This window comes from Apis mellifera, linkage group LG7 (assembly GCF_003254395.2).
Source record: "Apis mellifera strain DH4 linkage group LG7, Amel_HAv3.1, whole genome shotgun sequence".
In the NCBI taxonomy this organism is placed as follows: Eukaryota; Metazoa; Arthropoda; class Insecta; order Hymenoptera; family Apidae; genus Apis; species Apis mellifera.
Genome location: NC_037644.1, coordinates 8,173,073 through 8,190,246, shown reverse-complemented (window position 1 = coordinate 8,190,246; position 17,174 = coordinate 8,173,073). Strand labels below are relative to the sequence as shown.

Genomic DNA, 17,174 nt, shown 5'->3' with positions numbered 1-17,174 from the left:
AAATTAAAACGAGTTTTATTTAGCAATAAAGCGAAAGTTGTACGTATAATCGTTATGGAGGAATTAAAAAACTCTTATTCTGATTATTTTATTTTAATTAGAGTTTTCGATCGATATCTTTTAAAGAAATAAGAAATTTATTGGAAATTTTATTTATCAATTGAGGAATTAATTTAATCGTTGTGTGTAACGAAACACGAATATTTTGAAGAGAGATTGAAAATATCGTTTAAGTTTTAATCAGAATATCAAACTGTACGTTTCGATGTGCTGTGACTTTCGTTAATGCTCGAATATCACCGATGATTATTTATTCATTTATTTATTTTATTGTAATATCATCGAATCATTACAAGAAAAACTCGCTGTAATCGGTAGAAATATGAATGTTATTCGTTTAAATAATTGTTTAAATTGAATAATAACTCATCATATTTAATTTATCATTGCATTCCACAGTGCTTAATAAACATAAATATAAGATTCCTCTCCCATTATTAAATTTATTCTAGAAAAATCTATATACGTGAAGAATTAAATAAAATTTATAGTCTCCATAAATTGTAAAAAGAACGTTTTACAAAGCAATAATCTTCTCCATCGTGGAAACAAATTTAACAATAATAGTCAGGATTCTCTAATTTCAGTTACGAATTCGTATTTTTATTAAATAAAAATAAAATAAAACAAAGACACGATCAATTAATTCGATCCTAGATTGAACAATTTTTTTGTTCACAACAGGAACTATAATAGCATATAAAGTTTTTAATCGATAGCCAAAGTCTTTGAAATCTGACAATAGCAGGTCCTCCTCTTCAAAAAGTTTATCTTTGTTTGGATAAAACATTAATAGTTTGATTTTATTCTTTGAAGTCAAAGTTCCTAATAATGGAACCCAATATCCCCCCTCTCCCTCTCTCTCTCTTTATCTCTCTCTCTCTCTATCTCTCGTAACTCTATGCCAATATCAAGTAGAACCAGTTGTTAACGTTTTAACAAACGAACGTCTGTTGAAACAGGATATCGTTATTTTCGAATTGTTTGTTTCATTCCCTAAATTCTCTCTAGATTTTCCTTATATAATTTTTCTAAATAACATGAATTCGTTCCACAAATTTTGTATATTTTTTTAAAAATTAAAATAAATCTCAATAATTATTATATGAAATAGACATGCAAACATGTATTATTACGTACCTATTTTTTAATTAAAGATTTGAATTAAAGAATCATTTTTTCATTTTTTAAAATAATATATATAATGATAATATATATAATATAAATGATCTTGTACCTACAATTATTATAACAAAAATTAATTTAATTTCGTACGTATTGCTCGAATAAATGCATTATCATCGTTATAATAGATTAATAATACGTGTATAAAACGTTAACAATTATTCTTGATCTGATATTCCCCTTGTTTCTTCAAATCCTCCTCGATTTGAGAAACGTATGTGCAAGTAGTGTACGTAAGTAGCTTACAACTCGTGTATTCACGAGCTACAAAGCTGCTTTGTATGAATTAAAGTAAATATAAATTAAATTAAATACCCGGTATAAATAATAATTATCATGTTCCAACGATAATATACAGGGTGTTAATATTTATTCGTGCAACATCTTTGAGGAAAGATCCTCAAAAAAAAAAAAAAAAATAATAATTCTCTCGAAAGATATTCCACGAATATATTTTAATAATGTGATATATTTCTACAATTTTTTCAACAATTGTTTTACAATCGTAACGAAAGTCTACAATTTTATCTACAATTTTCACAATCACGCTTTCAAAGATTTTGTCATGTACAGTTTTATCTACAACAAGATTTTTTTTTTTTTTTTTTGGATCACATTATTCCACCACGGTACGAAGAGCTGCGAAGATTGACAGGGCGTTGGACACGTACTGAAACGTTGTTATTCAAATTGTATTTACATGTTGGTTCAAGATTAATGGACATTATCGATTACTTACCGAACAGTAATATCGTATAGTGAGCTCGGGCAATAGAACGTTGATCGAGACTGCTATCGGTTTTTGAAACGCCAATACGGTCAACAAAGCTTTTTGCAAGTCCAACCTCTGCTCGTACCATATCGAGTCGTACACGCTTCTCGAAATGTTCATGCTCTGCGAATTTTAAAATAATGGTTTTTGAATGGAAAGGTATCGACTCAAATCAAGATTAATTAAAAAAAAAAAAAAAAAGAAAATCATCTTGAATCGAAATAATCGAGTTTAAAAAAATTCTTTTTAATTTTAAAGATAAAAATAATCTTAAAAAGAGAGGTTATATTGACATTCACAACTTACCATATCGTACATGTAGTCGGCGGGCAACGCGTACAAATAAATTTCCAAAAGGATGCACACGCATATGATTATAAACTGCGCCTTCACGATTAATGGCGAATTCTGTTTACGGAATTGGCGGCGGTTAATCCATATAATATATCGTGTGAAATCGTCGTCGTGTCAGTCTCTCCACTTACTATGATCAACACTATGCCGCACAAGGTCAACACAAACGTGCCTAACAGTATTGCGTGAAACACTAGGAAACGAATACAGCTCACAACTTCTTCCGCGTATCTGGACAACAGAACTTGCGATAATAAATACTGTCTCTTTTTCAAATTTATTAAAAAATAACGATGCATCGAAATTTTTAATCCTCTTTTTAATCGATTGAATGAATAAAACACGCGTAATCGATTTAAATTTAATTTAATTTAAAATTAATTTTGTAAATTAAGCTTAAAGTTAAGTAACCATTTTTTTTATACGTTCCTTATATATTGTAATATTCCTCCTAAAAATTAATTCAAACTCGACAATCTGATGTTATTCGAAAATAAAATTAGCTGAAATCGACGAAAAGTTTCATTTTGGCATGCTATAGTGAACACGGATGATAGAAAATATCCCTAGCGAGATATAAAATTTTACGTTGTCGAAATCACTTGTTAGAGTTACCGACTGAGAAAGTTATCGATCGGTGAACAGTGAAAAAACTCGAAAACTCTTCTCCTCCTTGCGATCGATGCCTAATTACACGGAGAAAAGGAAATGTTTACCTCTTCAAGCGCGAGTGTTTCTCAAGACATACGACTAGCGTATCGACACTCGTTACGCCCCGCAACTCGCCGATCAAACACTCGAATCTTGCGGTCGTGAACCATAGCAGCAAGGCCCCGAACATGCACAAGCACATATGGGCTGTGCCTTGAAATATGACGAGGACGTGGCTCGCGTATATGATAAAAATTCTCGTTGTTGTGTTAACGTGGAACGGGTATTCCGTTTCAAAGGGGAAAGGATTTGGGAGGAATAGGGGGGCGAATATAAAGCTTGTCCCGCAGACGTATATCGATGCTATAGACGCCCCGTACAAAGTGTTACATTTCGACGCGTATGCGCGCAAAATTTCGTACATCCTCCTTTCTTCAATTAATCCCATCATCTCGTCCACGACTCGCTGCAATTAACTTAATTACGATTAAACAGTGATTAATTCCTCCTCGTCTCGCGAAACGAGAACAGGCCTCAAAGAAATCTTTTATTCATTTACTGTACGTCTATCTTTGAATTTCGTGGCGAAAAAAATATTGAAGATATACCGACGATCGATCACGCGTTATAATCGAGGCCTCCTCCCATTCTCTCTTCTCGCGAACTTACTTGCAGCGTGTCATATTTCACGAGGCACACGATGGTCTGGGCGACGTACTGGACGAGGCAAAGGGCCACGCAGATGCATTTGAAAAGTGAGATGATATCGTCTAAATGCAAATGGATCCAGTAAAGCATGGGCAGGATCACGGCGCAACCGTTGACAATCGAGATGATTAGTAAAACTTTCATCCCCACGATCCTTTTTCTCGCGGTGTCTGGGGGCAGGGGCCAGCAGAAGGTCATGGCCACGCTCAGCCAAACGAGATAAACGCTTTTCTCCGGCCTCGCTCGCCTCATTCCTCCTCGCTCCCTCGAGAAATAAAATTTTCTCAACTTTATTCGTACCGCGTATATAACCGCGTGTATGTATTATTCGAAACGTTTAATAAATCATCGTTTAATAAACCCGGGAGTTTTCCGATTTCTTCGTAAATTTCTTGCCATTGTAAAAACCGATAATTATCGGTTGCATTATGCACACGGCGCGCGCTATTATAGACAGCTGCGAAGAGAAATTATGGCGCTGACTGGGGATAATGTTTTTCTATTAATCGGCGTGTAGCAAAAATTTTTTTATTATTATTTCACAGGGAAAAATTGCGTGGCACGCGTGAATTTAATAACAATTGCTTCTTCTTCTTTACACGCAAAACACGTAGGTAGGTAACGAAAAAATTCAACCAAAAAATTTCAACAAAACTTACGTACATCTTATACCGTATTTTTAATCACAAACTTGCATCGAAAATACATTTGTGATTATAAATAATCAATATATATAAAAATTCAACCAAAAAATTTCAACAAAACTTACGTACATCTTATACCGTATTTTTAATCACAAACTTGCATCGAAAATACATTCGTGATTATAAATAATCAATATATAATAAATATATATAATATATTTAAGAATAATAAAAAGATATAATAAGATAATAATAATAAGAATATATAATAAATATATAATAATATTTATTACTTAATATCGTATTTAACACTCCCTGTCCAAAAAATTTCAACAAAATTTACCCCCACATGTATATTTTATACTGTATTTTTAAGTACAAACTTGCATCGAAAATAAATAAGTAAATAAGTAAAATACATTCGTGGAATAAATATTTACTACTTAATACTATATTTGATATTTCTTCTTCAAAAAATTTCGACAAAACTTAAAAACCTCCACACGTGTATCTTATACTGTATTTTTAATCACAAACTTGCATCGAAAATAAGTAAGTAAAGTAAATTCATGGAATAAATATTTACTATTTAATATTAATAATATTTGACATTTCTTCTTCAAAAAATTTCGACAAAACTTATCCCCATATCTTATATCTTATACTTTATACTTGCTTTCAAAAAATCGATAGAAAAATTTTTAATCAGAAATTTGCATCGAAAATAAGGAAAGTTTCGTGGAATACTTAACACCGATCGTATCCAGCATGAAAGCAAGTGTGTTGTTGTTCCAGGAGCGAACAATGTAAACGAGCCACCTATCCTCGAGCCGAACGGATACCCCGCGGGCCTCACGCTCTCCGAATCAACGAAAGTCGGAACCGAGGTGTTCGTCCTTAAGGGCCATGATCCTGAGGGATCGCCTGTGAAATATGGGATACAACTCACGGACCATTTCGTTGTAAATCCACGAACAGGCGTTATCACGTTGGCGAAACCGCTCGACCGCGAGGTGAGTACGAATTTCTTTTCTTTTTATCATCTGTTTTATCATCAGTCGATACGTACGAAAATATGGAATATATAACACGGAGGAGAGATTAAATGTAAAATTGTTTCGTATTGATGAGAATTTGTTTTTTCACGAGTATCGTCGATGATGGAAATTTTAGAAATTGTGGAATTGCTTTTTTTATATATATATTATTTAAAATCGGGGTTGTTTCTCGTTTAAGAAAATGGATTAGATCGATTTTGAAGAATAAATCATAATTGGTGAAGTGTAATAAAATAAAATGGAGGACGTGTTAATTGGATATTATTTTAAACTATGAAAATTTTGCAAATGTTCTTTATTAATATTATCATTTTTGAACACGCTCGCAAAAATTCTCAATTATTTATACCTCGACCTATATTTATAACGAAACTTGCTCCATAACCGAGAGTATATATCTATCCATGTTTAGCTAAAGTTTCGCGAAACTGCAACGAGAATCCAAACTTTGACATCATTGCATGCACAATAGCATCGACGATAACAACGAGGATAACAACTGATCGAATTTTGTTAAAAATCTCGTGTCATTAATTTAATAACATTTAAATTATTCGTTCAATTATTTGATGAAGAAAGAGAGAGAAAATTCTCGAAAAATCTCAGAATAAAGTTGAAAATAAATATAAAGTAATTTTTCAATTGATTCAATTTGTTGTTATTAATAATTTTTTACACGTATATTAAATTTTCTCTAAAAATACTATGATATATCATTCAATGATAATATTAATATTAATAGATATATTATTTTCATTCATTTCGTTTTACATTAAACACATGTGGCCTCGATTGTTTTACGCCACCATTTTATGAATTTGGTCCCAAACGTATGATATTAATAAACGATCCAATAAATGGGAAACTATAAAATTGAGATCGTATTCACATCGTATTCACAAAAGTATATTACAATACATGTAAATAAAATCTAAAAAAAAAAGATGGATAAAACGTATTTTCAATTTACTTCGATCTCGCCTTTAAACCTTTATTTATAAATGCCACGATATTTTCAATAATACGCCATAATCGCGTGTAGTGTTTCTAACAAAGATAGATCGACGATCTGTTCGAATTATTATCGAAAAGCTATTTTCAAAAAGTCCGACCGATAATCGATAACGTTTAGATAAATGACGCCAATGAAAACGTGAATACAGGGATGTTGGCAATTTACTACATAATCCTAGGTATTCATATCCGAAAATCGTAATAAATATCGCAATATATCGATCGACTCGCTCGAACGAGATTAGAAACTTTATCATTGGATAAAAATGGACGGAATGTTTCCGCTTAAATGGATTATCTGCACGAATGTTTATTTTCATTTTTTTCCCTTAAAATTGAATCGATATTCGTATTTCTATCAGCAATTCCATTTTTGAGAATGTTTATATCGATTGGTAAAATTAAAATGTTTAAAGTAAAAGTTAGGTTATGTTGGATAAGATTAAAGTAGAAATTAGTTAGATTAGGTTAGAAGAAATTAAAAATTTGTAAATTAGAAATTAATAAATGATTAGTTTGTTGCGAATAATCGATTGATTGAAAAATTATTGAAAATTGATTTTAAAAAAAAAAGAAGAAAGAAGAATTTAATTTAATTAGACTTGTTCAAATGTGTTGATAAAAACATTCATTTCTACAGTTAATTTTATGATTTAAATATTTATCATTTCGCGTATAATGATGAAATATTTAATTGCATTTTATATTTGGAAGCTTGAATTATTCGATTTATAAAAAGAGAAATGGCGAAAAATAATTTAAATAATTTAAATAAGAATGCTTATTCCCTTTTTATATATATTCCAGTAAAAATGGAAAACTGACCTGTATTATCCAATTCGGTACATTATGTACATTTTCGAGGGTGTACTTTATTTTAAATAACTCCACTCTGCTCCACTTTCATCTCCTCAAGAAAAAAAAAAAAGAAATACGAAGCTAGAACTGACGATAAATATGATCCCTTTTGTCTTACTACTTCTTGCTGCGGATCCTCTTCTCAAAAGAGTCGAACTTTTTTTAAAGAGATTCATATATAGAAACGAGATCTTGTTATTTCTCATCTTGAAATTACTTTTCATCCCTTTTTAAGTATTAATTCTTTTCTTTTCTCTCTCTCTCTCTCTTTCTTTCTTTTCTCCCTAAAGAAAACGAAACATGTGTCGTCGTTAGCGATAAGATAAAGACCAATTCGAAATTAAAGGGAAGAAAAGGAAGGAAAAAGATGGTGTATTATCGCATATCGCCACAATCGTTTTCCCATAATTCGTCATTAATTTCGAGATATATCGATTCCGATCAATGGTATTTGTAACCATAATAATAATAACTCGTGGCTAAATGCCTTCCGGATTCGCGCACAATTTATTGACATTAAAGTATCATACAAGATTCGCATAATAATAATTTTGCCTCTCGCTGAATATCTATTCCGCGCATGCGCGTACAATTTATCAACGTTAAGACACAACCTGCCCCACGTAATTATTATTGAGCGTACCGAATGAATTGTAATTCGTATCGAAATATAATACAATTTCATGATCCTTTCTTCTTTCTTTTTTCATCTCTTCCAGTCAAATTAAACAATTATCTCCGTAAAACACACAGAATTCTATACAGTGGTTCTCAACTTGTGAATCGATGATTGTTTCCTAAATGTTGAACAAAGTCTCACAATCTCAGTACAGTTACGATTAATTCCTATCGAAATATAATACAATTTCATAATCCTTTATTCTTTTTTCATCTCTTCACATAAAAAATTTCCAGTCAAATTAAACAATTATCTCCATAAAACACATATAAATTCTATACACAGAATTCTATACAGTGGTTCTCAACTTATGAATCGACGACTGTTTCCTAGATATTGAATAAAATTTCACAATCTGAATACAGTTACGATTAATTCCTATCGAAATATAATACAATTTCATGATCCTTTCTTCTTTTTTCATCTCTTCACATAAAAAATTTCCAGTCAAATTAAACAATTATCTCCATAAAACACATATAAATTCTATACACAGAATTCTATACAGTGGTTCTCAACTTGTGAATCGACGACTGTTTCTTAGATATTGAATAAAATTTCACAATCTGAATACAGTTACGATTAATTCCTGTCGAAATATAATACAATTTCATGATCCTTTCTTCTTTTTTCATCTCTTCCCAAAAAAAATTTCCAGTCAAATTAAACAATTATCTCCATAAAACACATATAAATTCTATACACAGAATTCTATACAGTGGTTCTCAACTTGTGAATCGACGACTGTTTCCTAGATATTGAATAAAATTTCACAATCTGAATACAGTTACGATTAATTCCTATCGAAATATAATACAATTTCATGATCCTTTCTTCTTTTTTCATCTCTTCCCAAAAAAAATTTCCAGTCAAATTAAACAATTATCTCCATAAAACACATATAAATTCTATACACAGAATTCTATACAGTGGTTCTCAACTTGTGAATCGACGACTGTTTCCTAGATATTGAATAAAATCTCATAATCTGAATACAGTTACGATTAATTCCTATCGAAATATAATACAATTTCATGATCCTTTCTTCTTTTTTCATCTCTTCACAAAAAAAATTTCCAGTCAAATTAAACAATTATCTCCATAAAACACATATAAATTCTATACACGCAGTTGTTCTCAACTTGTGAATCGAACTATTCAGTATATGATTAAATAATTTAAAAATTTCCAGTCAAATTAAACAATTATCTCTGTAAAACACACGTGAATTGTATACACACAGTGGTTCTCAACTTGTGAATCGATGACTATTCAATATAATTATGATTAAATAATTTAAAAATTTCCAGTCAAATTAAACAATTATCTCCGTAAAACACATGTGAATTTTATATGCACAGTGGTTCTCAACTTGTAAATCGACGTCTGTTCAGTATAGTTAAGATTAAATAATTTATAGTATTATGAATGAAAGAAAGAAGAGAAATTCCATTTAGTACAAATATATCGAATTCTTCCTTACCTTTATCCTTATCTTCCTTCTCTTTTCATTCTGCTCGAAATAATTTATTAATAATTCGCGCGCATCGAAATATCGAAGCTTCTCCTCTCGAGAAGAGGAAAAAAAAATCAGAAATCACCCCCAACTGTCATTTATCCGACACAAGAAGAAATCTTTTTCTATCGTTCCATCATTATTAGCCGCTCGTGGTTCCCCCGTGCGGGACGGGGCACGAGGATGGAAAATTCTTGGGCGCTATTAAATGGTGGCCCAGCCACGTAATTAAGTTCGGACAGGCCGGTGTGACGGGCGATATTACTTTGAAGCGTGAAACGATGCGGGGAGGTCAAAGGGAGAGCGTTGGATAAGCGGTCTAATGCCGCCAGCTATTACGCGCATTCGTGAATTGGCAAGCGCCAATACGAAACGCGCCCTGCCTTGTTTGGCCGGATTAAATCGATGCCTATTGGCCGCCCGGCCTGGTAATTTGGCCGAGGCCTCCGTTTTCCAAAACTCCCTATGGAATTAGTGGAAATTAATTCGCGACCTTCCCTCTACGGAATCTTCTAGGGAAAAGTATTCTACTAATATTCGACGATACACCAATTTTTGATATATGATATATGTTCCAATTTTTGATATATATATATATATATATATATATATATATATATATATATATATATGTTGGTATACAAAAATTCGCTTATGAATTAATTAATACTTTTAATTTATAATTTTTTTTTTTTGGAGCCATTAAAAGATAACTCGTCATCAATCTTAAGAAATTGAACAATGCTCCAATTTTTTGAGAGAGATATATATATATATATGCTCAAATTTTTTGATATATATATGCTCCAATTTTTTGATATATATATGCTTCAATTTTTTGATATATATATGCTTCAATTTTTTGATATATATATGCTTCAATTTTTTGATATATATATATATATATATATATATATATATATATATATATATATATATATCAAAATTGGTATACAAAAATGATTGAGATTCGTTTATGAATTAATTAATACTTTTAATTTGTAATTTTTTTTTTTTTTAAAGCCATTAAAAGATGACTCGTCATCAATCTTAAGAAATTGGTACTCCTTTTAATTTAAGATTCAAAATATGATTAATATAATTCATTTAATTAATATAATAATATAATAAATTTCAATATAATTAATTTCATGAGGGATACGTGCAGGGAGCAACTTATCATCGATCTCAAAAAATTTGCACTACTCGTTAATGTGTATTGGCATGTAATACTTGTTATAATTTCTCAAAAATATATAAAAATATTGAGATAATATTATACAATCGCTATAAAATTTAAGACAGAAAGGACTGTCATTAAAATTCATTTCAATTGAAGTCATTTCGATTGAAAATATTGAAATCTTGAATTCGAATATTGCGATAAGGAAACGTAATACACGCAAATCCTTGTGAAATTCGAGGCAGTGTATTTCCATATTATATACACTTTTTCCAGTAATAACGCTTCATGAGAGTTTAACCAAGCTTTATTGTCGTTTGAACACCAATAACCTTCTTTCTCTCTCTCTCTCTCTCTCTCGTCTATAAGGATTTAGTTGAAACGGTACCAACCCGTTAGTTTCGTGCGTAACGCCGCAGTTGTTTGCTCACAAATGAAAAAGGAAAAAGGATTATGAGAATGGAGAGAGAGAAGTAGATTTTAGTAGAGAGAGTATATTTTAAAAAGTTTATTTTAAGTAAATTTGAATTTTGTTATGAGAAAGATATAGAAAATTCATGAAAGAAAAATTGAGAAGATGATTTAAATTGGAGCTAGATCAATTTGAAATTGAATCGAACGAGGTTGTGTTGTTTCTTTTTTTATTTTTGGAAAAATTGAATTAAAATGTTGACATCGCTTTTTAACATTTCTTTTTTTCTTTCCTCTTTCGCCTGTAACGAAAAGTTGAACGATAATTAAATTTTGTAAATTTATATCAGTTGTAAATTTCATCAAAAGATATAAAAATCAAAAAATTTTCAAACTTATAAAATTGAAATGAAATCGAGAAACACATTTTCCTTTACTATAACCTTATAACATAACTATAACCTTCAATTTATAATCTCTTTTTATACAATCATAAAAAAATATCTCCAAAAAAAAATCTCCAAAAACCAGTTAAAATCGATCAAGTATATATTCTCTTTTCAAATTTCCCGCCTCGAGAAACAGCCTCTCAACAGAAGAGAAACAAAAAAAGGAATATGGGGAGAGAGAGTTGATGTTGGTGAGGGATAAATCGAATCGGCCAAGTGTGGAAAGAAACAAAGGATTTTCTATCTGGAAATCCAAAAGAAAGAAAGAAGAAGAAGAAAAAAGAAAAAAAGACGCATAATTAATTATCGTTGCAGATGTCGCTTCCCTTCCCCTTCCATCCCCCTTAGGAAAAGCTCCTCTTCCCATGCGATTCGGTTCGAACGCATTTCGCCCATAAATTTCATTTCGCAGTTTATGCAGAGGCCGAGACACGGATCCGTGTATAAATGAAAAAGGGGACGGTGAACACGGGAAGAATATGGATCGACTTGGCTATTTCGGGCACGTAGCGATCGTAGCTCACCTCACTTCCCAACTAATTCTGCTCCTGCCACCAAGGGGAAAGGGAAGAGGAGAGGAGGTTCTCTCGAGGTGGCGGCTGAGAGAATTCTTCGAGACGGACGACGTATTGATATCATATTTACTGGAAAATCGGTTCCTCTCTCGACATGGTTCCTTCCTCGATTTGGCTGCCCTCTCGTGACGAGCAATGATAGGGGAAGAGGGAAAGGAAGTGTAAAATTTAGTTAAAATTTAGTCTTGAAGTTTGTACTTTTTATAAAAAGTAATAAATATTAGTAAAAATAAAAAATAATAAGTAAAATATTAAATATAATGTAAATTATATTTAATATCATGCATCTTTCCAAACAATAAAAATTTTAAATTTTAAAAGAATAAGAATTTTCTTATTGTATTATTGTTAAAATATTTGTTAAAATATAATTCTCATTGTATTATTGTTAAAATTTTATTTAATTGATCATCTTATATCTTTCCAAACAATAAAAGAAATTTTTAATTTTAAAGGAATAGGAATTTTTTTATGATCAAATTGCAAAAATTAAAATTAAAATTGCTCATTGTATTATTGTTAAAGTTTTATTTAATTGATTATGCATCTTTTTTTTCAAACAATAAAAGAAATTCTAAATTTTAAAGGAATAGGAATTTTCTTATGATTAAATTGCAAAAATTGCTCATTATATTATTGTTAAAGTTTTATTTAATTGATCATGCATCTTTCCAAACAATAAAAGAAATGTTAAATTTTAAAGGAATGGGAATTTTCTTGTGATTAAATTGCAAAAATTAAAATTAAAATTGCTCATTGTATTATTGTTAAAGTTTTATTTAATTGATTATGCATCTTTTTTTTCAAACAATAAAAGAAATTCTAAATTTTAAAGGAATAGGAATTTTCTTATGATTAAATTGCTCATTATATTATTGTTAAAGTTTTATTTAATTGATCATGCATCTTTCCAAACAATAAAATAAATGTTAAATTTTAAAGGAATGGGAATTTTCTTGTGATTAAATTGCAAAAATTGAAATTAAAATTGCTCGTTGTATTATTGTTAAAGTTTTATTTAATTGAGCAGATGATTGATGGGAAGATGATTTTTTTTTCTACGAATTTTCCTCCAATTCGTAGAACGATTTTTTTTTCTTCCTGTTAGATGTTTGTCTCAATTTTTAAAACATGCTGACGTGTTTTTTGTAGAAAAAAGGTAAGAAATTATTTTATAACAGGATTATTATTATTTCAAGTAAAAGGAAAGAAGAATGAGTTTGCTTTTATCCAAAATTTGGTTAATTACTGCGTCAAAGTGAGCGTAAATAATCTTCGAAGAAAATGGATCAAGAAAAGTTTTCGAAAGTTAGTTGAAACGATTCGAACTTGGATTCCTCTCCTCCCTTCGAAAACTTTCTTCTTCACGGTTATAATAAACGAACCGTGAACCGATGACATCTACGAAACTTTTTCTCTATTCTCGCGTGAAAATATATTTTTTCTCTTTCTTTCCTTTTCCTTTCTCTCTCTCTCTCTCTCTCTCTCTCTCTTTTTTGCTTCGAGTTTCCTATGTAAATCTCGAGCGAAAACTTGATTACGAGAATCGAAGTTGAGCGATGAAAATGATGAAACTTGATTGGCCATCGCGTCTATGCGGAAATATCGCTCGTAATTCTCTCTCTCTCTCTCTCTCTTTCTCTCTCCTTCCGGATGAACGGAGAGGCTCGAGGCGAGTCTTCGATTTTTAGAATTGACTTTTCCCATCCGCCATCGATGGAATTTCGAATCTTCTATTGCCCTTGTCACTCGTTTTATAACTCGTTTTTTCTCGCTTTAATGCCTGCTGCAATGATTGCTTTATCGTTCTGAAACTTTAAATATCATTTCATCGATTCACAATTTCAAATTTTCCATTAATACAAAGATACTCCTCTCTCTCTCTCTCTTTCTCTCAACTGTATCAAAAAAAATAATAAAACTACTCTATGCTCTTTCGCACGAAATCCAACTCGATCTCGAATAAAACGATGATAATAAATCGAACGATCCTATCCCTATATATACACACATTCTTCGTTAAATTGGGACAAATTTTTATTCGTATTTATAAAGGATCGTTTAAAAAGAAAAAAAGGGGGAGGGGGAGGAGCAAACGAAATGGAAAACAACGTGAAATATCGGACGTCGTTGGTAACGACGTTGTTCGACATGGAGCCTGGGGCGGTCGAAAATAGAAAATAGGGAGGGGAGGGGGGGAGGGGCGCGGATTCGGTGAACCGGTGCGAGCGAACTCGCAATAAAAGCGCGCCCCTTTGTCGCAACGGGGTCGCAATGCGAATCGTCGAGCATTGTTTACACTGGTCGAGGACGAGGCCGGCCGGCTACCGTTAAATCATTTTGCCACAAAGCTATCCAATATTGCTATCCACTGTTGGCTAAATAATGAGGGGACGTATCTTGGACGTATCTCCCTAAAAAAAAAAAAAGAGTTGGGAGATGAATTTTTTGAACGAGCAAATTAATTGGCCGGTTTTCTTTTCTTTTTTTTATTTTATTGGAGGATTCTTAAGAGCGTTAAGAATTAATATCGTCGATGAAAATCTGTTTCCTATTTCCTTTTTTCTTGTATTCTACGAATTTTATGAAGATTTTAATGGAAAATGGAGAAGAATTTGTATATTTGTTAGGGACGATTCAGTTGAAAAGAATTATTGTAAAATCACTTTCGTAATCACGTTTTAAGAATTCTTTTCTTAGATTCTTGTTGTTTTTGGATCGTTGTTGGAAAGTTTAGAACTTCTCTTTCGAAATCGGAACTTTGGAAGCTCGAGTAATTAACGAGGGACCTTCGTCAGCATGTGAACTTTGCTTCTGATCGAAACAGAACTTTGCACGATGAATCGTTGTACTTCGTGGATCCAGCAACGGGTTAAAAACAATCAAAAGGGATCAAAATCCCTTTAAGTGCGTACGATTCGATCATGGAAATAATTCGTCCGCAGATCTTGAATAATTTCCATAATAATCCAATCGTGCCTTGAATAATTAAGTTACTCCTCTCAAATTTTTAATTTTAATCCCTAATTCAATAATTAATTTCAATGTTAATTTCTACTATATTAGAAAAAAAATTAAAGAAATCTAAAAAATGGATGTGGATAATAGTTGCACGAGATTTGTAATATTTGAATAGGATATTAAAGAAAATTTCTCGATTGTTGAATCATTAATCAAAAAGACAATAATCCGTAAAAGTCAGCCATATGATTGAGGTGGATCACTTAACAAGTAATATCTGTTCCATATTACGTACAAAATAGTGTTACAGTTGTTATATCTACTCAAAGTTCGTTTAATTAAAATTCAAATAACAATCGTTCAAAAACAGGATCGATTGGACCTGAAAATTTTTTTTTTATTTAAAATAAAATTGATTAATATGAATTTACAAATAAATTAAACGTGACAGATATTTATCGTTGATATCATGGCTGATTAGAAAGTTTATTGAATCCGAAAATTATTAATTTATTAATTTAATTATAGAAAAAGTATATCTTTATTTATCATTAAATAAAATGACGACTTTTTAAATACTTCTTCAATCTGGAGTAGAATGTTCGAAGAATGTCAATTCAAAAAATGTCTCTAAACTAAAAAATTATTTTCATGCGCAATTTATTTCTCAAAAAAAAAGGAAAGGAAAGGAAACAGATAGTTCCCCTTTACCCGAATAATCGATATTGATGGAGCGCGTCTTGAGAGGGCATTATTTATGATTTATCGCGCTACTTGAACGCGCATCCCGTCCATCGATCGCCGATGTGTGCGCGCATTTGCGGAACAGCATCGGTCCCCGTCATCCTTTGTATCTATTTACGATAAGCTTTTCTAAAGCGGCGTGTCAAACAATCGTACCGGGAGGATCGATAAAAAGACCCGAAGAAGAAGAATTTAGCGCGCGGTTTTATGGACCGTGAGATTTCTCATCTGTTGTTCTCTTATCGGGCGAGTGAACGAGTTTCTGGAAAATGTTGGTTTGGAGGAAGTATGGCCACGTAGATAAGAAGAAGAAAAAAATAAGAAATTTCTCGATTTCTCGAAATATTTTTCGATCGAATTTTCGAAAGGAGGAAGAATTTATTTAAGACGATTCGTATATTTATATATACAATTATGTATTTTAATTTTGGATATTTGTAATTTAGAATTCGAGAAAAAGAGTGCGATAATTGCGCGTGTACTCGCGAGTGTATAATTTAAGCGGCGTGCATGTATCTTAATAGCGAGCATGAACACCGGTCTAAAGAGATTAGTGGAGTGGGGCTGAAATGCGAGGCAAAATCGCATTTAGTCCGAGTCACGTCGCATCGCGTTGCTGAACGTTTTTAGACGTGACACGGAGAAGTATCATTTGCATTCCTCTACCATTACCGGCCGTGTATGAATATATATATATATGAAAAAATAAATATTTTTGAACTTCTTATCGCAAGTACATTGCAATCTTTTTTAATTCGTTCGTTTTAAAAATGATCGTATAATGCATATGAAAAAAGTTTCAATGAATAATCTAATACGTGTTTTATATAAATGAGGATAAATGAGGAGATTAAGAATTTCAGAAATAAACATATCGAAAATTCGATTAAAACTCTAAGGATAATGATGTCAGGTCGACGAACGAGGAACCATTAAAATCTTAAAAAGAAGATAATATTTAATCGTTTACTCTAAACCCAATTAAATCTTATTAAAATTAGGAAAACTTGAACCGCTATAATTCCGAAGATGGTGATTTCCGGTTAATGGATAAAAGATAGTAGAAGATAGCAGAAACTTTACCCTTTAAAATACATTTTTAATTTTTCCGATGCGATATCTGGTTCCTGAGATATCGTCGTATTAAGAAGAGGGTAATTTTTAATAATTTACCATCTCCGTCCTTGTCCCGCGTTTAAACTTCTTACGTAATTTAGCTCGAAACTTTGATCAAATTCTATTAAAATTAGAAAATATTTGAATCGTTGTAACTTCGAAGCGGATGACTTCCGGTCAATGGACGAAAGATCGTTAGAAGCGTCGAACCTTAACCTTTAAAACGCTTTTTTAAT

General features: G+C 31.4%; 2 protein-coding genes across 2 annotated transcripts in view; one reads left to right on the top strand and one right to left on the bottom strand.

Annotated features, from left to right (window-relative positions):
- Positions 1–17,174, top strand: part of LOC409212 (cadherin-87A) — a 255,208-nt gene that overhangs the window by 204,189 nt on the left and 33,845 nt on the right. The window contains exon 4 of the mRNA XM_006562570.3: positions 5,170–5,387. Coding sequence (XP_006562633.1) covers positions 5,170–5,387 — 218 coding nt within the window. The remainder of the gene's footprint in view (positions 1–5,169; positions 5,388–17,174) is intronic.
- Positions 1,824–2,679, bottom strand: LOC107964732. The gene is made up of 3 exons (XM_026441978.1): positions 2,324–2,679; positions 1,985–2,140; positions 1,824–1,915 (listed from the first exon to the last, which is right to left on the bottom strand). The coding sequence occupies exons 1-3, from the start codon at positions 2,333–2,335 to the stop codon at positions 1,862–1,864; spliced, it is 222 nt and encodes a 73-aa protein (XP_026297763.1). The 5' UTR covers positions 2,336–2,679; the 3' UTR covers positions 1,824–1,861.